Source organism: Thunnus thynnus, chromosome 8 (assembly GCF_963924715.1).
Source record: "Thunnus thynnus chromosome 8, fThuThy2.1, whole genome shotgun sequence".
Classification (NCBI taxonomy): domain Eukaryota; kingdom Metazoa; phylum Chordata; class Actinopteri; order Scombriformes; family Scombridae; genus Thunnus; species Thunnus thynnus.
The window spans coordinates 27870317-27892815 of NC_089524.1; the positions used below are offsets into that span (position 1 = coordinate 27870317).

Below are 22499 nucleotides of genomic sequence, written 5' to 3' on the forward strand. Positions count from 1 at the left end.
AGCTTAATATTACCATATCATTACCTGTCTGAATCATGTTTTGGAGGCTTTGGGAACCCTATGACAACAACTTAAACTGTCAAACAATACAAATCTATCAGAATTTCTATCAGAACCTGTTGGATGCGTAAATAGGCAACTGTCTGCTAACACGTTCGCTATATCAACTTAAAAAGTGACAATATGTCAGTGTTGAGTTTACACCTTATTTCTGAATTATTGCAGGTTTAACTGTAAACTGAATATAGCTATTTCATGATATCTAACAAAACACTGCTTCCTTATTCCCTCCAGCGGTCTCACCATGTATTTGGAGAACAAAAGCAACCTGGAGATTGAGATGTCTCAGGCGTCAGCGCAGGGCCATCAGGGCAGGAACAGCCTGAGGTCTCCGGAGGCTGTCGCAGGGAACTTTGGAGAGCTGCGTCTGCTGCAGGGCATCTCAGAGAGGAGAGAAACCCAGAAGCTGCAGCAGTCTGCAGTTCTGCCCTCGGGACAGTGCGTCATCCATACTGAGGGCTTTGTCCCTGTACGACAAGAGGATGGGTAAGCCTTCTTAAACTTCCTCTTCCTTAAATATCTATGGAGCCTTTTAGCGTCTTTCAGTACATTGTTTTTTTTTTTGTTTTTTTTTATTGGTAACTTTACTGTTTTGATTCACTTTCTCAGCTCTCATATAGATTGCTGTTTTTGGGGAAAAGCTCAGATAAACTCAGTGTACACTAAGTGTGAACTCAAAGCCAGATATTTCCCTCATGGAGAGGGTGGAGAGCAAAACTGAGCTAGAAGGACAGTGAATGTTGTATTTTAATTCATTAGGTGAATGATAATGTTGCTCCAAATCTGCTGAACGTGTAAATAGGCAAATGTTTGCAAACAAGTTTTCCATACCAACTTAAAAGGTGACAAAATCACTGCCCCCAAGTGGCCAAAAAAATGTAGGTTTAAAATTTGTGTTAAAGGCCCTAGTCCTAGTTTGGAAAGAGATTAGCACTCATTTTCTTTTCTCACTGGGTTATTTGGAGTTAAGGTATAACAACATTGTGAAGAATTGGAAGCACACGTGCAGAATCACATTACGCACGCCCTGTTGGTTAAATCTTCCAGAGGATGTATGAACATATGTGGAAAACACTGGAATTTTCTCGTGAAGTATGAACGTTCACACACACAGAGACTTAAGTGTGTGTGGCTGTGGGTGTGTATCTCAGTCACTCAGGGGGGTGCTAATCTCAAGCCCATGGCTGTGACGTTATTAGGATTAAACTGGGGAATTTTTTGCTTCATGCACAAAGTCAAAGTTGCACATGACGAAGAGTGCACTACAGCTGATACCTTTGTGTCTCCTGCACAGTTCCTGTGGTAGGTCAGGTTCAACAGTAAAAACTGTGCACACAATAAACTCATAGATGAAGTTTCAGGACAAACACAGTAAGTAAGAAATGGATTCAGTAACAAATAAATAACATAATGTAAAGAGCTACAACAAAAGATGACACAGTTGGACAACTGAAAAACTTAGAAAACATATGGTTTGTCATGATGTTGGACAAGCATCCATGTACAGGCTTGTTGCCAGAAGGTTGACGGTACAAAACTCAGGACCAGCTTGAGAGATATGAGTTGGGAAAAGTGATTAAACACTCAGCAAGAACCTTCAGTGTGGTCTTACAAACAAACAATTCTTCTAATTCTTATTGTGATGCACAATCATAAAGAGGATAATTGATGGTTACTTTAACAGACAGGGTAAACAAGCTCATTTTGAGTCTATAAAGGTTCCTCTAAGAGCTACACTTGTTCACCTGCTGCATGTACAGTAGTTTCTTGCTTAATGAGAGCTGTGGGGAAGCTCTACCGTTAAATATTTGAACATGATTACTTCTGACATGCTGATAGTATTTTCCGGCTGAGAAGATCATACCTCAGTAGAAAGAATGCTGCAGTGTTGGTAGCTGTTAGGTTGTCTGTCTGGCACTTTAAGCACATGTTTGAACACAGACCAAATAGGCAAGGTGAAGTGTAATAGAGGTTACTTAAAAACGCAAATTAGGTTGATGTAACATTTTTGTTGAACAATTATTTACAGAATCTATAATCAATATTTTTATATAAACAATGGCTCATACACACGGAGAAATATAACCTAACTGTAGTTCTACTTAGCTCTACAGACCGTTTTAGCTTCTTTCAGCTCCCACAAAGTTACTGTTTTGATTCAGTGTCACAGCTCTCAATGGGCCATTTCTGCCAACATGCTCTGATAAAGCCACTGAACACTACCTGTCCAGCACTAAACGGCAGACAGACAAAGTTAGCGACTACCTAGTGAACATGGTAGAGTGTTTAGTAGCTAAAGAGACAGATATTTCCCTCAGGAGTTGGTGGAGAGCTAAACTTAGCTAAAAGTACAGTCACATGTGTAAATAAGCAACTGCTAACAGGTTTGTCATATTAACTTCAAAGGTGATAATAAAGCAACAACTACCACAGTTTGAGGCTGAAGCCAATGTAGAAGTACCTTAAAGTGCAACGCCACCCACAGATGCTACATGTAGATGCTGGCTTTAAAAGGGCCAATTTCTCTCTTAAAGTTTCAAGTCAATCATTTCTTTCAACGAGTCATTATGGTATCAATCACTAAATTTAGGCCCTTTAATAAGTGTGCTTGTGGTCATTTTGGAAATAATTGCTCCATTAATAAACTTTGAACACCTTTAGTAGCTTTGATGTCTGCCCTGTGGGCGTTGATTGATAGCTGTGACTGACAGTTTGCTCACCTGCTGCTCTCCTGTCTCAGGGATATTTCAGTAAGTTTAATGTTACTTGATTATGATACCTACCCTGTTAGCACGAACCGGCTCCAATGCAAACCATTGGGTGAAGTCCATCTCTGTATACAGTCTATGGTGATAATATGTCAGTATTGTGTTTGCAGCTTGTTTACTGCCCTCAAGAGGCCAAAAAATCAGTTAATACAGGTTTAAAGTCACATGATGACTAATTAATGCATTGTCTATGAAGAAAGTGGAAACAACCTCCAATAGCACCCTAATAAGGCAAGATAACCAAAAGTAGATTTTTTGCAGGAGATAAAGTAGTAAGTTGGTAAAAGTTTTTATGGAATGGAAAATGGACTCCTGTAATAAACATAATATATTACTTATTTTCTAATGGTCAATATCACAGTGACTGGCTCTTGTAGGTGTCCTGAAAAGACGGCTGTAAAATTCCTTCTAATTTCAGCTTCCGTTTATGTTCTGTCTTTGGCTCAATATCCTCCCCTTTAAAATGCGACCATGCAGTCTCCCTGCCAAGTGTCAGGGCAAGACAAGGGGAGAAAACATTTGTAGACATGCAGTAAATCTCTTTATAGTTGTATAAGAGTATGGAAGAGGATTAATGCGGCAGACTTCTCTAATGTAATCTACTCCTTTATCCAACACCCTTGCCAGTGATTCAAAGCATCCAACTGTCTGCTGTCTGGGGTGAGTTTGGTAACACCCGCCAGACTTGACAGAAACAACACAAGCAAGACATTATAAATAACTGAATTATCTCCTTTATATAACAGGTTGACTAGAGGTCAATAAAAAACATGTTTTGTTATAAAACTGTGTTACAGCCAATGTCATTTCCTAAGAAAAATACAATAATTAACCCACATTACTTAAAAATTATTAAGAATATGAAACAAAAATGCTTCAATCGAGTTGTGAATCGAGTGCATGGCCTGCGTTAAAGCAGCCAGCCATTTTGACAGGCAGAGGGTAAAAACCCTTCAAGATTACAAGATTAGCGGTGGGGGGCCTTTAATTTTCAAAAAGATTTCCATCTAACAGTTTTGGCTCAGTGGGTAGGTGTTTCATTACATAACTATTCTCATGACGTCTCTTATGTTGTCTAAGTAATTGCTGAGATGACTGTGGGCCTGATGAAACAGTGGATTGGTGTATTTTTTTAATGTTAAGTAAAAGATAATAATTTATATGGCAGAGAACTTCACTGGAGCTGATTTTTTGATACTTTAATGTAAGAAAATTATGTTCACCAGCACCAGCTTTACATGTGTGAGTGTGAGCATTTATCTTATGAGTTGAAGACAAGTGTATGTGTGTGCATGTGCACGGATGTGATTGTTGGTTGAAACCCAGCTGTGATGCTCTTGAGGGCGGCAGTCTCCAGGAGCCTAAGGGATACAGTGCAGCAGCAGCGTGACAAAAGACACTTTAATGATCTCCTGAGGTTTCGAGTCACCAGCTGCTCACCCACCTTTCTGCCACCTGCAGGTTACAAAGGGTCTTTAACCAGTCACTGATGGCTGTGAGCTGACAGCCGAGGGCTTTTCTATTGGGGCCAAAGTTCATGCAAACTCTATTTTTCAGTTTTTGAGAAGCCTTTTTTTAACTTATTGTATTCCATTGCATTTTTTTCAGGCACAGTTTCAGCATGGTTAATATTCTCAGAGGAAAAACAAATTCAGCCAACCTTTCAGAGAGATCGCCTCTGCTGAGATTCTCTCAAGATGACAGGTGAGTAAATCCTCAGCTTTAGATTATAGATCTGATATGGAGCCCCAAAGTGGTCAATATTAAATAAATAAATGAGACCTCATGAAATAAAAAATCATATGAATAAATATGTACAATATATAAATTAACCAATTAGAATTGAGTCAGAAGTATACAAACTCAACTCATGAATGTGATTTCATTGTTCATTTTTTTTATTTTAAAAATTGTCCATTTTAGCAAGCAAGCTAAAACAACTGCCACCCAGTTTAGCTATTTAGCTCCCGTTAGCTAGAGCAACAACAACACCAAAGTAATTCTGAATTAACCAATTAGAGGCTGCTGCTGTAAATAAACACAATAAAATAAGAATGATGACATAACATTTCATAATAACTTGAGTTATAATTATTTTACAATATATTGGCCCATTTACACATTTTACATGCTTTATTTCATAATGTCTTATTTATTTATTTGATATTGAATTGGGGGCTACATTATCTGGATGTGTGTATTTGTAAAACTTATTGATCCATATTGTTACTTGTATTTCATTTGGGTTATCTATTGACTGGATCTTTTTTTCCAGAAGAAAGGGGGATTATCTGTTTTGCATTTATGTTAGTCATGAAACAGGATGACATGCTAACATTGCTGTTTAATGAAATGGTTCAACACATAACATGATTGTACAACCCTTCTTACGCTGATTTGATTGACAGTACAATGCATGTAATGAAACTGTGATTATAGATTGACTCCATTTTACAGACATATATTTGCTGCTCAGTATTAGGAACATTTTTAATTTTAGAGCTTACATTCACAGCTGGTGTCCTTCATGCCAATGTAGTGTCTGTTTCTATCACTGAAACTATAGTAGTCAATGCCAGAATGCTGATAGTAGTTATTCTTTTCTAGTATAACCTACATGACCCTACATGACCCCAGCTTCGTTGGAGGGGAAGAGCCCTGGGACAACAGCTCCCTGGACCTGGAGAGGAGGTACCGGCTGGGCAGTGAGGTCACCAGCCTCTCCCTGACTCGCTCCAGCTCTTCAGAGAAGAGCGACCCTCTGGACAACCTCAACCTCAGCTTCAAACTCACCAGTAGTATGAGGTGAGACCCCTCTTCCCTGTCAGATGAGGTCTTGTGTTGGCAGTGGAACATTATGACTGACTGGAATATTTTATATACTTTTCTTTCTTTTGTCCTTGTGTGTGTTCCTCAATACGAAGCCATGTCCACTTGCGATCCCTCGTCAATGAGTTGTGAAAAAACTCTTTTAGTGGTGGGAAGAGGAAAAAAAAATACCATATTTAACATGAAAAAGGAAATATTTTCTTTTTATTATCTCCTACAATGATAATCATCTCGGGACCCTTAAGCTTCATCTTGTGACCCCTTGTGGGGGTCCTGACCTTTACGTTGGGAACCACTGGTATACAGTATATTACTGAGCACTGTTCTTTTTCATAATATGTAAATGATCTTTTCTTGTTTTTTCAGATGCTGCTTCAGAGCCTCCAAAATTGCCACTATGTTTACTATAGTAGTGCTCTGCAGTGTAAGTAGATGAGTCTACCATATTGACAGCGTCCTCTACAATAACTGACACTACTGGTACAATAAGACAAAAGGATACTGTAAAAAACAAACAACCTGAGAATTAACTTGAGCTTGGGCTCACAAAATCTGCAAATTCCATTTTTTATCAACTAATTTTCATTATTTGTTCATTCCTATTAAAAGCATAGCTCAATATTTTGGGAAATAAACTTATTTACCTTCTTTCTGACAGTGAAATAAGATTGATACCACTCTCAAATCCATTAAATATGAAGCTATAGCTAGGAGACGGTTAGCTTAGCTTAACATAAAGACTGTAGAAAGGGGGAGACAGCTAGCCTGGCTCTGTCCAAAGTTCAAAATTACACCTATCAACACCTTTAAATCACATTAATAAACACTTTAGATCTAGAAATGGTGGACTTACACACTGAAAGAACAACATATTAGCTCAGTATATCTGTGCACCATCTCCGGCTGGTTTGCTGGCAACCTCACACCACAAGGCTCTGTAAAGTAACTGCACCAAGATATAATACATCAAGAAATATTCTCAGCATGTAAAACCTCCTAAAATGATGAAGCTGATGCAACAGTCAAAACTGGCTGAAATTAAAGAAATATAAGTTAGCGCTGTCTCATAATATTAGTCAGCACTGTCTCATACATACATACATACTTTTTACCGAACTCTGCCACTATTATCTGTGGTTTAGCAAGCCAACTTCTCTACGTATAACGTGTTAACTGAACATAGGAGACAACAATCCATTTAGAATAAACACCATTAATCTTTGTAGATTAAAAAAACAAACAAACCCATTAACAAAAGCTTCAGAATAGAATCTGTAGTTTACAGTACACAGAGAGCAGCATATTGCTTATATGTTCTTTTTCCTCAGTGTCTTAATAGATTTGGCATGAACTGTGTGGACTGAGTGAATAATAAGTTTTTGAATGCATTTGGTTTTCAGCTTTTCTTCAGCATGTACCCAGATCGAGACAACCCCTGGAGGATGTTGGCCGTGTCTTCAACAGACAGTTTCTGTATCCTTTCGTACTGCATCTTTGTCATTTTCATGAATACTATATCTGTTCCTATCTGCTGTGCTGCTCTCCGTTTTACAACACACACAAATACATTCATCGTTCACATTTTTCTCTTGACGGTCTGTGTCCAACAGCAATGAATCTGACAGATTTCCGGGACAATGCTTTGCTAAAGCTACAGGTGGGAGGGCCTTTCACAGGAGGGATGATTGACCTCACTGACCAGGAATATATCCTGATCCAGGTGGAGCAGACTGAGCAGCCGGGACAACGGAGGGAGGAGGACTCAGCAGGTGAGAGCCTCTATGTCAGACATTTATCATCTTTGTCGTTTCATGGCTTTGAAAAGTCAACTCATTTATCACTGTTGTTTGTGAACAGGTGATTCATAATTGGACCATTCCTCTACACGGTGAACGAAGTGACCAGATACTGTTGACCAAAACTTTTGAGATGCTCAGCAGGTACTCATAACACTGTGTGAAACACTGAGTTGAACAGATTGATTTGAACATGGAACGTAAAGGGCTGAAGGAGCTTTTTTGAATGGGAAAATAATGACTCATACTGTGTGTATAGTATCTACTTTGATGATATAGTGGAGTGCAGTACAGGATGGGTACACAAGATGATAGATTTACAATATCACATCATATAGGCCGTCCGTATGGACAGTTTAACATGTCTCAGTAGGAAAAGCACAGGTGTAAATAATGAATGAATGATGGCTGGATTCCATTTAGCTGCTCCAGTATTGTAATTTCTCATGTTATTTTGTCTCTGCTGCTACACTTCAACAACAGAAACATTACATTACAGATTACTGACAGCACTTTTTAGACTGAGGATCACAAATGTCCAATAAAGGAAAAACAGCCACATTCACTCTTGACACTGTTTCCTTTCCCGCACAGTGATCCCATCGTCATCACGATCCAGGCTTTCCTGCAGGATAATGAGGTGGTGCCATTATCCATGACCCACCAGTCGCTCTACGTCAGTGTGGAGACACAGGTGGCCATCGCTGTGAATCATCCTGGCTGGGGTCTATGTTCTCATTATCTTTGAGGTAAATGGCCATGTGATGCTTACGCTCTTCTTTGGGTGAGTTTGTGTTCAATATCTGTGCAGTACAATGCTGTACTGTATATTTGGCACGTTGTGTTTTCATTTGTGCAGACATTTCTCTAACAATGAACACAAATTAAAGGTTGTACATACCCATAGTGCATCCTCACAGGTGTTTTTCACTTTGCTTAAATAAACCCTCTCCTCCTGATTGTGGGCATGTGCAAAACTGTGCTTGATTGACAGCTCCCTCATCCCTTTGTTTTTGTTGCACCTGTTAGGGCAGGACAACTGCGCCTTCATTAAGTCCCCCCATAATTACTGTTGCTATGCCTGTTTAAGTTTCATGTTTTATGCAGTTTACAGTCATAATGGTGGCAGATCTCTCTTAATTCCCTCCCTCTCAAAATTAATAGTAATTTTTTAACAAATATGGGTCCTCAATTTCAAACAGAGTGGACTCTCATTGTTATATCGGAGTAAATACTAGTTTCTGACTAGCGTTCATGTCAAACGACTAAGAAACTCAGATTTTTCTGAAAGCTGCTGATATATCCAACTTGGCGCTTAATACTACATGTCTTTTTCACAGGGGACATTTTTACATGTCACAGTAGGAAAAGCAAAATTGTAAATAATTATATTAATGATGCATTGATTCCATTTAGCTGATCCAGTTTCAGGGTCCTGGTATTGTGCTAACACTACTACCTTTGCAGTCATACACCGTCTTGAATTGTGCAATGATATGAATCCCTGCATGTCAAAAACATGGGAATGTTTCCCATTTCTACCATTTATCTCATGATATGACATGAACAAAGCAGCATTACATGGACTGAGCAACATAGCACAGAATACAATTATACTATAAAATATTACACTATAACTACTACTATGCCATATTTCATAATACTATAATACTAGAATACTACTAAACTTTAAAATACTGATCAGTAATTAGTTGATTTTAAATCATCATTCCATTTATATTTTTTTAGTAGTCAGGTTTGCAAGCAAAATCATCAATTTGCTTAAATGCTTATGTTTACATAATGCAATTTCTTAACTAATATTCTGAACTAACATGTAAAAAGTAATTGATTATCAATTAGTTGATAATTATTCTATTTTGATTAATGACTTATTAGATAATAAATAATCATTAATTTCCCACGTATTAGCTCTCATTATTTTGATGTGTTGCACACTAGCTTCTCATTTTACAGACTTGTTGAGATTTGTGTTCCCTGGACATACATGTGTAATTTTTATTAATTTCCAGACAGTGTTTGCTTTTAATTGGACAGGCTAATCTCCTTGAAAGCGACAAGGTGTGAACTCACTAAGCTGTACCGGCAGGGGCAATACTATGATGTGAAAGTCAACAGCGGGCTGTGAGAGATGACAGTACAGTTACGCTCAGCACACACACTCCTGTGTCATTTCTGTAACTGACAGGTCTGCTTGCAGAGGCTGTAATTGAAAGTGCGAAGAATGCCTCTAAAGTAGAAGAGCATACACACATACGTGGCTATTCAGACATCAGCAAGATGTCATCTGACTAGCTCTAGCTCTATCAGGCCTCCATTTGAGAACGTCTCACTCCTCTGTAGAGAAGATTTATTTTCCTCCATTAGACCTTAGTCTGATAAGAACCTGACACAATCCTCTTAATGACTGAGCACATACATTTTCTCTCACATTTAGGATATTGTGATTTTCTGTATGATAAGTTCAAATAAAGGGATATGGTAATTGGACACCAATTTTCTTATTTTTAATGGGCATTTCAGTGAAATGTTTTTACAGAGGTCTAAAGAATCCTTTTGTTGTCTTTAACGAAGGCGGAGGCAGAAAACACGGATGCTTTTGTTCTTTATCAGAGCATAATGTATTCAGACAAAAATAACTTTCTGAAAGTCTGTAGATGGACTTATTACTCATCATGAGTGACGACACCCAGTTTAGTGCTGAGTAGTTCAGCAAGTTCAATATGCATTAAAGGCAGGTGACTGTGTTCTCATCAAAATATCTCTTTTATAAATGACAATATTTTTTTCTGCCACAATAGATATAATTAGATATTTTTCTTTCCTCAACACTTCCTTATTAACCCTGTCTTGATTTTGACTTCAACTCATCAGTCCTTGTAGTTTGATTGTTTCACTACTACTCTATGCATGCATTAACCTCCAGTTCTCTTACCTTAATGTTGTCTGTTGACTACATGATGGCTTCTTATTTTGGACTGGTGCTGTAAGTTATTTTATCATGGTGTCAGGCATTAATTATTTGTGATGAACAGGTTTTTGTTTGGCCATGAATACTTTTCTTTGATCTAAATGAAAAGGTTTGAGGACAAACCAGTATTTATTCCTAAAACTCAAGGGTTAACATCAGGAACAACCTCAGCATCTGCCAATATACATGAAGTGACCTGCTTTTCTGCAATTCATTGTGAGGGCATAAATGTCAGAGGAGCAGCTCTGCTTTCTGATAACATGTTCATGCTTATCACAGGCCTCAATTTTTAATAATGGGATGCATCATACATGAGTGTGGGGAGGGAACCTAGTGGAGGAGAGCGACTCTTAACAGCACCAACGATTGGACTGTAATATCTCACAGAAATTTTGCATTTCTTGATATTTCACATAGAGTTAAATGACAGAGTATCACAGGCTTGATGGAGCATGAGTCTCAACAAGATTTTCTTTCCCGTTATTGCAACTGTTGACATGATTTGAGAATAATTTGTTTATATCAGTACATCTCTTTAAATTACGTCTGTGTATAAGGTGTAAAGGTGTGTGAGGTAAAAAGAGAATTGAACTGGTCCTAAAGCTAACCCCTGGGGAACCCCAAAGGGCATCTCTGAGCACTGAGGGCTAGAGTTTTAGATCCCAATGAGTCCTGACTTGAGAGTAAAACACCAACTGATTCAAAGCTGTAACATTATCTACATTGTTAAAAGCCTCATGGAGGCCCAAAACAAACAAAAGGTCTAGGCCAGGACAAGAACCGAGAAGCCAATGAGTCCTACTGTAGCTACTATTCTTTTGTGACCTTTGTCTGATCAGGGCATTCACATTCAGTCTGCTGGAACAATGTTGACTGCAGCTTCCTCTCAAACCGCATTAAAAACCACGACACAGCAGCCTTCAACCAAATCTCTTCTTGAGGCTGTAGGGTGGATGTAAATGGAGAATATTTGACTCAATGTGGCTTTTACGCCTGTTTGAAAATGATTGTTCAGTTAGTGTGAAGAGTGTATTTTGATGTATGTGTGCGAGTGTGAGAGAGTGAATAAGATTGCTTGTACCTATATTTATACTGTGTTATAATATTTAGATACTGTAGCTTGCCTCAGTTCAGAGGCATTACATTTTATTTTTCTTGTTTCTCTGAATTTTCAGATCGTGCATCGCACTTTGGCGGCCATGCTGGGATCTTTGGCAGCATTAGCTGCTCTGGCTATCATTGGTGATGTAAGTCTCATTCACTCTTATATTTTAGTGAGTTGTAAATTAATGATTAATGCCTGGAGCAACTTAGCTCAGCTAAACACTGCATTTTTGTTAAAATATAAGTTGGCAATCTTCCAGCAATTTTAAGGAACAGCAGCTTGAAATTAGCTGCTAGTTTCTTAGCTACCTTGGCCTGATTGGTAGTGAGTGGTATGAGCCAAATAACATTATATTAAACTGTAAAAATATCCATCCATATGCTTACTACATCCAATACAACTTTTTCAGTGAAGAGTAGTGAATGATAAATCATGTTAAATGATACCTTCTTCCTGGTAGAGTTTCCCAAGGGATTCAAAATGGCTACAATTTCAATCAGGCCAGTTAGACTTCCTCTTTGTCAACAGAGAAATTTATAGTTTGTGGTGTTTGTTATGTCCTCCTGTGCTAACATACTTGCCAGAAGCTCCTTTTCCCATTTATCAGGCCAAGTTTTAAAGTCAGAAACACAGAATAAAGAAGTTGTTAGTTCTTTATCTTGGAAAAAGTTACAACAAAATATTCTGGAAAAGAAAGGCCAGTAACAAATGCAAAAAGATCCTTTATTAACTGCAGATTTTTTTAGTATTTACGCAAATAGTCATTCCGCTAAAATACAACAACTTAGAAACTATGTATCAAAATGTTTGTTAAGTCCCCACTTTTGCAGGAAAAGCACAGGTGTAATTTGGCTGCCTTTTAGATGTTCGAGTTTGAAGGTCCATGTAGCTGGTCTGTGCATGTTGGCTCACTATAGTGGAGCAGAACCACTGTTAGCTGCTGAAAGTTTAGTACTGTACTGAAAATAAAAGTTTTCCAGATCTCAACTATCCTCTGTACTGTTGCTGGTGGAAGGCATTAATGTGTAATCAACTCTGTTCTTCACAGATCCGATTGTTAATAAACCCCTGTCAAATCTAATTATTTTGTTTGTTTTTCCCATAGAGACCCAGTCTGGTTACTGTGGTTGAGTGGATCGACTATGAGACACTGGCTCTTCTGTTTGGCATGGTGCGACTCTTAAGTCTAAGATGTTCTCCTATGTTGCTTTGCTCAGCACATCTCATTTAAGACAGTCTAGTTTGTCTGTACTAACAACTCAACTCAATAATTAGGTCTTCATTTAGTATTCCTGGAAATTTTTAAATGTTCCCAACTACTGGCAGCATCTGTTTCTGTGGAGGTAAAATGTTGTCCCCATGGAAACAAACATGTCCAGTTCAGTATAAAATTGAAAAGTAAGTCTGCAAAGCTGCTATGAAGCCTAAAATCAGACCGGACAAGCTTATAACAAAATCTCTAATTTTATTTAAACCGTTTTTTTCCAGGCAAATTTGAACTTTACAGTAGATCACATTTATAACAAAATATTCAGCTCTCATTATTCAGGTAATTCTAAAAGATTGATGCATGACCACAGATGGTATATTCCTTTGGACAACTTCCACTTTCAACAGCTGCCACTGAAAATGTCGTCTAACTCTGTCTAACTCACAGCAAAGGGAGCTTCTGAAAATATTCAAAACCTAAAGGCAATACATCCTAATATACATTGCATCAATATACATGTAAGCATCATATTATAATATATACAAAGCAATGATATTGAACTGTTTATATATGATATACATTTCTGTGTCATATTGCTTTTTGCAATGATTAATGAAGTTTGGAGATGGTTTCAAACAGTTTTTTGCACATACATTAATTTAGCTATTATATTGTTATGAGTATGATAATAAAGTATCAGTGAAAAGAATATCCTAGAATCTTGAAAGTTGGGCACATTGAAAATATCGTACTGATCACCGTCTCTTATAGCACAATCTTGTTTTCGTGGTGACTGTTTTTGAAATATAAGTGTGACATAGAGTATATATGTACAGTTGCATAATGGATTTTTTTTTCAACAAATGTGTCCTGTTTCTTACAGATGGTACTGGTGGCCATTTTTTCAGAAACTGGCTTCTTTGATTATTGTGCTGTGAAGGTGAGTTTGGCTGAATAATAATAATAATGATGGGTTCCAGCACTAATATGGCCAAAAAATAGCCATATTAAAAAACTACAGCACTATAATTGACTGACAAGAGTGACATTTGTTTTGTTTTGTGCGAAAGTTCAGAAACAAGCTCAATTTGTTCAGTATTTCTTATTATGAGAAGAAGAAAACATGTTTTTTAGTGCAGGTGTACTCAATACAAGCTGACATTACTTTTGATAAAATACTTTATTTCTTACTTATAGATGTACTGTATGTTCTTGCAGAACAGTAAAGTTCATTTAACCATAGATATACATCTACTCTACAAATGATAAAGGCAAATGAGTCTATTACTCTACAGTAGAAGATAAGACCGTCATCTTCCCTATACAAGGTCAAGGTTTCCTACCATCATAAAAACAGCTCAGGTATAATCCTGAATGTTCTATGTAGAGATACTCTTTACCTTTGTCCTTCAGGTACAGTGGCACTCAGACCTGGAGAACAGAGGCGTCATACAGGCTCATGAATTTTAAGTGTGAGTTGCACAAGGGCAGCCACTCCAAATTGAAATACCTTCTCAAAGAACAGCTTAGCAGCTCTGACACACTGTGCCATGACATACAAAGGGTGGCCATGCTGAGCCACTCCCCTGGGCTTAACACTGGTATTAGCATTAAAGATTTCAGGCTTTAGGAAGATAGTGTTTGTGAGTGAATCTGTGTGTAATTCTATCTTGAATAGAGTCCAACTACCTCTAGCACTACAATACTAATTATTTTATGTTCATTTGTTTGTCATGTAATTTTATGTACAGTTACATTTTTTGAACTCATGATACAGTAGCTAAACATATTTTTTTAGGTATACAGTAGGATTAAATGTGTAGGGAAGTAAATGACTTGTTTGGCTGAGTAAAAATAGTCACATTGAAAACCTGAAGAGTGTTTTGGGTCAGAAGCAGGATTTAAAATCACCAGCTGGGTTCTGGATTTATTTTGTTTTTTTCTTCCACAAAAAGCACTGGCTCATAAAAGATGACATATACCACATCATTAATGGCCATCCTACTCAGTGGCTGTATTCCCTATGAAATAATTCTCTTGGTTTAAATCTAAATTACTTTCAAGTATTCATTTATAATATTTTACTCAGCTTTGAAAGCTTGAAACACATCTCAGACGTGTCAGACAGACGTCCTCAGCAACACCACTCAACGATTCCTCAGATTTTAAATCCTTCCTGCATTCGAGCTTGAGGTGAATCAAGATATCAATTTCCTAGTTGCCATTAACATCAACTCATCATGGTATTACTCTACTTCTCTCTGCAGGCTTACCAACTATCCAGAGGAAGAGTGTGGCCGATGATCATCATCCTCTGTCTCATTGCAGCTATTCTCTCTGCTTTTCTGGACAATGTGACCACTATGATGCTTTTCACCCCTGTCACCATAAGGTACAGCCATTTAAAAATATCCATCCATCCATTACCTACTGTAGCCACTTCAGAAGCTCCAGTTCACCAAGCTGCATGTCTCTGGACCCCACAGTTAAATGTGTCACAGAAACAATGTTAAGTTTCTTCCACCACTTTTGTTGTGACCAGCTACAATTATAGTTTTGCATTTATAACTGGACATCCTGTTGCTATGTAATATTATAATAATCAGAAAATCAATATTCAAGGTCTGGCTCAGCCTTTAAATCTTAGATATGTCTTCAGGAAAAATAATTATATTCAGAAATAGAGTTGCTGTGTAGTATTATAGTTTAAAACAATTACATTTTCAGTAATCAAGCTAATGTTATATCATTGTTTTGCTTCTATAGAATTTACAGAAAAATTCCTGTACTTATTTGAATATTTATTCTCCCTGCTGAAAGCTTGTAGTTTATCTCTTATAGAGTAAATATCTTGGAATTTTAAAATTCTAATCATTAACATAATTAGAGGGATTTATCATCAGATACAGTTAATTTAAATAGTTTGAAGGAGAAATGATCATCTTTTAACATGACAAGTTTACTTAAATTTTTCCTCAAAGTTCTTGTATCAAACAAGCCATTGATATAATGTAACTGCATATGATTTTCAAAAAAAAATAGTTGCATCAATCTAGAGATCGACACCTCCTCTCTGAAAAAAGCGGAGAAATACACATTACATCCCTAAAAACACACATTACATCCCTAAAAACAGATCTACTACAGAGAAGCTACAATTTACTGTAGTGTTACAAATCAACTGCGTGTGTGCCACCCACCTCTGTCTCTCCCTCTTTGTTAGCATCTCTATTTTCTGCCCCTGAACTGAGTCTGTACAGTGAATCATTATTAAGTTCTCAGAATCACTCTTGCTTGCAGAAGGTCAGAAGATATTTGACTTAAATTAGACACCCAATGCACACAGCACAGATCTGGGCAAAATTGTGCCCTAATTTGTTAGCAGACAGCAGGGTTGATATCCTGCACGACCTCAATGTTAAAGGACCAGTGCTTTTTTATGTTCAAATATCCTTTTTTATTCCTATGTTTATTTCTCCCACCCGCTGCAATCTAATCGGGGCTAAAGGGCTTTTCTGTCTATCTGATTTTGCAGGTTGTGTGAGGTGCTTAATCTAGACCCCAGACATGTCCTGATTGCAGAAGTAATCTTCACCAACATTGGAGGGGCTGCCACAGCTGTCGGAGATCCACCCAATGTGATTATAGTATCAAATCAGGACCTGCGCAAAGAAGTAGGCACTTTCACAGCTCTCTGCCTAACTTGCACTAATATAACAGATCGACTCTGTGTAATCTGACACATGAACCAGGCGCCCAGTAAAGCAAACATAATGCTCTTCATGACTTATGTGTGAGGGAATAATAAGATGAAGGGAAAATTTTAGTCACGGCTGTCACCTCTATTCTTTTATTAATCTCTTCTGTGTTGATAATCAATGGTTCTTTTTCATTAGAGGCAGCAATGTTAGATTAATTCCTTGGACTTTGTAGCAACTCTAAATGCTTAATTACATTTGAGTGTTGCTGGAAGATTCGGAAACAGACAGTCACTAAGGTCACTGCCATGATCAAAAGATGAATTAATAAGACTTTTCCTCATGAGTTATTGTGTTTGTATTGATTCGTTTTACCCTTGCCTTCAAGACTGACTGGAAACACTCAATGCCAGTCCAGTTTGACCCTGCATATACGGTACATCAAAATGAATAGATGAACAGCTTTGACCGCATGGTTTCACCTTACTGCTCAATCCATAATGTGTACAGCTACTGTTTTGAAAACCTCATGTTATGACAAGGTGATTATGAAAGGTAATTATGAAAGGAGCATCACTGCAGTGGCAGTAATAAATGCACATTGGGAAATGAGGCAGACAGTTATTCCAAAAAACTGACAGATTGGGACTGAAGCACCACTTTAAAGCTGAATATTAACATTGAATCAAATGACTTCCTGTAATGTAACTCTACAGCTTCATGTAGCCTTTAACTGTTCATTTCTAGGTTTGCTGGTCTCGATTTACGTTTGACAGTTTGCAAAATAATTACTACAGTTGGAAATCCATGTTGCTATGTGAATGCTGGAACTACGCAGTTGTTTGCTAACATGTCAGTCATGAGAACGAGATTAGATTATAGACTGTCAACGCCATGATTCTTTCTAGTGGTCAAAAATCCCTCAGCTTTAACAAACCTATATGATATTATAAGAAATAAGAAATATATGACAGGGTGAAACAACAGGCTGTGTTTATCTTGCCAGGTGCTTCACTGGAGAAATCTCAGACTGTTGCCACATTTTACTTTGTTCGAATCCATCTGCTGGTTGCATATTGCAGATTTTACTGTTGGTTGGAAAAAAGATTCCATAAATTCAAGGACTGATTTTTTCCCCCTCATCAGCGTAAGTGCTCCTCCATCCCTCAATTCAAGTTAAAAATGAGTTGAGTTGGTGCTTCACCATGTACTTGGATTTCTCTCACTGGAGGTTGTGTTGGTCATATTCTGTCTGGTTCATGAATTACTGAAGGTTTTGTTCATCAAAACATTAACTTGGGTTAATGAGTGATAACATTCACATTTTTTCACAGTGAACAGGAAGCTTTTCTTTTTTTTTTTACCAGGATCTTCTCAAACATTTATCGAAAGCCTTTGTGTTCATATAACTCAAAAGCTCTGATATGAGCTTTACAGTGCGTACACATTTACACTTGCACATGCAGATGTTTGCCTGCACGTTATGGGTGTGCACAGTGGACAGATTTAATAATCTGTGTTTGCTGGGTTGCACATGTGTTATCTCTGTTCAGCACAATCTCTCTGTGTGTTTATACAATCATGAGTCGTGAACCTTATTTATGTTGATGTACAGTTGATGAATGGAGACATGATGGCAGTGAAACCAATTTCTATTTTTTCTGCTGCCGTCATTAATCATGAGAATTAAACATGTCAAAACAGTAGAAGAAGAAACTCTAACTCCTTCCTGTTTCAAGGTACCTGCCCAGTGTCACATACTGTTGTTTTAGCTTCTTATAGTCAAATGTAATTGTGGAGAAAGTCAGAGAGGTTCATTACAAGCAACATAGCAGATGTCCTCCAGCACATTTAATCATTTCTGATGCCTGCCTGGAGTAACACCTTCCTACTGCATCCCTTTCCTGTGACATACTCACCTGCACCTCAACAGCAGCTTATGTTAGTGTGGCTCTAGTCTTCAATAAGTGGCATGCTAAGGCACACTACAGACTCTTTTCTTTGGAATTCATTTTTAAGCTTGTAGATGAGACGGTGTCATTCCTGATGCAATAATGTGTCAAACCATGTAACTGGACACCCATCGGTGGATGATGTACAGCATACTTGGTTGAAACCTTTGTGACAATGTACTGTATGTCTGATAATGTATCCCATGTATATAATTTAGTTGTTGCTTTTCAAAAAAAAGAAGGATTTAAAAAATGTTTGTATTTGACATTTCTTCATTTCAATAGTCTCCTTGTAAATGTGGTAGAAACAGAAGCAGAAGCAGATTAATAGAAAAATCTACCCAATGAATTAAAAGAATGAAAGTTACTTCACTATACACTCCTACATTATTACTTTCTATCACCCCATGATGTTTTGGCAAGTTACATACTGTGACAGAAAGTGATGTCAGCAAACAGCAGTGAGAATCTTTTAGCGAGGTAATCAGAGCAATCTGTCGGTGTGTGAAAAGGGCAATGACTTCTAGGTTCTTCTCATAACCTTCACTCTTCTTATACTCAGGGGGGCATAATGCTACATCACTAGAAGACATGACATTTTCCTAGCCGCTTGATGTGGCATCTGTTCACTGTGCATGACATTTTAGCCTTTGCGGGTGCAGCAGTATGTGGTCTCCTCCGGTATACAGTAGCTTCTACCAAATCAGACTCCCACGGTCCTCTGTCCAGTTTGTCTTGGCTGCGTTTCCCAGGTGACAGAACCGCGGGGACACAGCAGCGCACTCACTCAGTCATGTCTGGCCTCTGATAAGGACAGCTTGTGTTTGCATGCATGGTTTGACTGCCTGTTTGTTTGTTTGCATGCTTGCTTGTTTTTGTCAAGGGGATTTCGGGAGAAATTCGGAGATAGAAAGAATGGCACAGCTGTGAAGTGTGTGTTTAGGTGATTCCGCCCCTCAGCCGAGTGTCCTTGTATTTAATTTATTACAGAGCACAGTGGCATGGCGCATATAAAACCTCTGCCTCCTTTTGGTATAATTTCATTGAGTGACTCTGGTGACTCTCTGTGCCAAATGGATCTCCTCCAACCAGTCAGAAGAGTTGTTGACATTGGCTCTGAAATATGAACACATCAGGGTCACAGTTTATGGCAGCAAACAGAGATTCATTACAGCAGCAAACACACAGATAAAACTTAGATTCTTTAGCCCTCAGGTGTCTTGCCTCTTCCTACTAAACATGGGGTTTACAGCAGTGACTGGAGATTTCACAGAGATTTGTTGAAGTGATGAGAGTTTTCATTTACAGCAGGTTTGCGTGAGCTGCTCGACCCACAAGGCTGCCCTGAGGGCCACAGCAGACTGAGAGCCGGTCTTTTTGGAGGCATGAATAAAGAAGCAGTCAGAGTTGTAGTGTATGAATGAGGCAATGAGGGATCATAGTGACGAAATTAGTTTGCATGACATGAAGGGAACCCTTGTATTAAATCTGTTGCATAACTGATGAGGTGCTTTAAAGATCCCCTCCATAATTTTTTATGACATAGAAATACTGTCTGGAATAGTAATTTCTGTCTGTTTTGTTTTTCAACAGAAAGATTCAATTATCTTGTTAAAAATGATTAAAATTACATCTGCTTCTTCCCCCTCACTGAAAAATCCAGAGTCTATGAATATGGAAATATTTTATGTCCCAACGGTTTGACTGTTGGACACAAGATGTCTCCTACTTCACTAAAAAGTTCATTCTCAGTGTAATGTCCACTGGAGGTTTCAGTTTTCCACATCATACTTCTGTAAGTTGCTTACTGGACCTTGATTGGCTCCAAAACTAGTTGTGATGTCACAAATAAAATAATACACGTCTTTAACTCAGGGTTTCAGTGAGCATGGAGAAATGTTCTGCTTACAGCTGATGAATGTGAAAACAGCTTCTAGTGTCTGTTCTGTACAGTGAAGCTCACATATCCAAGTGAACTAAGAGCAAAACACATTTTTGACTGGAGGGAGACTTTATGGGTTGTTGCTCCCACATCGGTTACTGAGGTGTTACTTGAAACAAGAGCAAAGACATGAGCTTTATTCCTCACAATCAAACTTGATTTGACACTTGATATCTGATATTTCAGGTCATGTGAGAGAGTATTTTTATTTAAACTGTGTAATTTTTGATTTCTTTATTTTTCCCATGTGCTGGTTTATCCAGCAGCTTGTTTCATTGTACAACCCTCTTCTTACTTTATCTTGGACTTCTGTTGCAACTTTAAATTGCAAATCCTGTAGAGGTCACTATTAACCAGTTTTATTGCTGAATATCTGTAGTTTCAGTCTTCATACTGTGCATGTATGATGAATAATGACTGTATGAATCACTCACAGCCCAAAGTCACATATTATAACGTGCATTTTAAAGGCTGTATTTATTTAAAATGGGATGTTATGTAGATGATGCCATACAAGGACACATTTGTAATTATGTATCTGATCAAATAGTCTTCGGTGTAAAGGATCTGCCCTCCATTTTGAGGACAACCCCAGCCAGGGGCTGCTATTTCTAACTCATGCAGGAAGTAAGATGTGCCCCATGCCAAATGGGAGCTTGGTGAACCTAAAAAAACCCTTAAGGATGAAATTATCACCAGCCTGTTGTGTACAATAATCAGATTTCATTTCCTCAGACTGTTCTCACATCTAAACCTATTTGAATTACTGTATTACAGTGATTTAACATACTGATTAGAGGTCAAATGCATCTGCATCCATTCTTTTTCAGAGTTGTTCTGAACAGTTCAGCTTATTCTAACTAGATGCTTTCCCAGGCGACCACATGACTTGTCTCACTTTACATACACATCATCGCTGCATACATGTCCTTTGTCACCGATGTTATATATATTAAGGGAATTTTGTATTTTAAAAGACTTTGTTGTTATTAACATGTTATTACTTGATCTTACAGGGGATTGATTTTGCCAGTTTCACCGGCTACATGTTCCTTGGAATATGCCTCGTCCTTTTCACCTCATTTCCCTTCCTACGGATGCTCTACTGGAACAAAAAACTCTACAACAAAGAGTCCATTGAAATTGTTGGTGAGTTAAGAGATTTTTTCAAAATAATTCTGCTAAAAAATATCTTTCCCCCAAATAATTTTCCATGTAGATGCTGATTTTTTGAAGCAATGAAGGTTGCTGTTGGGCGTGGGGGTTATCATGTTGTCATGGGTCCGAGTGCTGTGGATGCGGCATAATCTACACTCAATTATGAAGGTTTTTAGTTATTATGAAGTGTATTAACCCCACAATAACATCTGTGCACTTACTACTACCACCCTGACACTACAGCATTTCACCTTCTCAGACAATGCAGTGACCTCATAGAAACTTAATTAACTGGGTATTAAGGCCTCAGCTCTCTAACTCCCACATGTAGTGTATAATGCCCTCTGAATTGAAGGCTGCCTCCTCTGTCTCAGGTAATTTCCACAGTATTCAAGTCATATTGTCCTCATCAGATGACCCTGACATCTCAGATATAACATTTCTGGATTATGATGTGCTGCTTAATAAAAGGGAAGATCCGTCTGTGGTCATGATGTAATGGATAAAATGTTAGTGGTTTAGATTTATAACTAGGTTAACAACTACTTTAAGGATTGTCACGGCAAGTTTTAGTGACAGTAAATGTTTAAAAACTGGCTCAGTTAAAGTATGTACAATAAACTTGTTGCTCATGCTGTTAGACTCTTAAGTTCAACATCATGTACTGGGGTGAGACACTTTCACCTTTTGCCTCTTTCACCAGCTCTGCTCTCTTGAGAGTCTGGTGAATCACCCAGAGTCCCAAACGCCATATGGCTCATCTCAGAAAAACCCCTTTCCTCTGACATTCAGCTGTTGGCTTTGACTATTTGGCAACGAAAAATGGCTTCACTCTTCCAGAGAGCAGCCTGAGAGTAGCACAGGGCCTCCATCTTGGTTTCATTGTTTTTGCAGTCCAAATCTCACACTTGGAGTATTGTTTTCAAAGTGTTCTGCTGAATAAACTATTCCACTAATCTGGCTCACTGTAGTTCTTTTATATGTCTCCT

General features: G+C 38.0%; 1 protein-coding gene across 1 annotated transcript in view; it reads left to right on the forward strand.

The window, feature by feature from the left end:
• Positions 1 to 300: 300 nt before the first annotated feature.
• The window catches only part of oca2 (oculocutaneous albinism II), a 43203-nt gene continuing 21004 nt past the window's right edge, over positions 301 to 22499 (forward strand). The window contains 16 exon segments of the mRNA XM_067597744.1: positions 301 to 546; positions 4437 to 4532; positions 5436 to 5633; positions 6024 to 6081; positions 7058 to 7130; positions 7268 to 7410; positions 7412 to 7426; positions 7515 to 7597; positions 8048 to 8162; positions 8164 to 8202; positions 11621 to 11692; positions 12656 to 12721; positions 13644 to 13700; positions 15028 to 15152; positions 16296 to 16434; positions 21369 to 21501. Of these exon segments, the coding sequence (XP_067453845.1) occupies positions 305 to 546; positions 4437 to 4532; positions 5436 to 5633; positions 6024 to 6081; positions 7058 to 7130; positions 7268 to 7410; positions 7412 to 7426; positions 7515 to 7597; positions 8048 to 8162; positions 8164 to 8202; positions 11621 to 11692; positions 12656 to 12721; positions 13644 to 13700; positions 15028 to 15152; positions 16296 to 16434; positions 21369 to 21501 (1654 nt within the window). The 5' untranslated portion in view covers positions 301 to 304.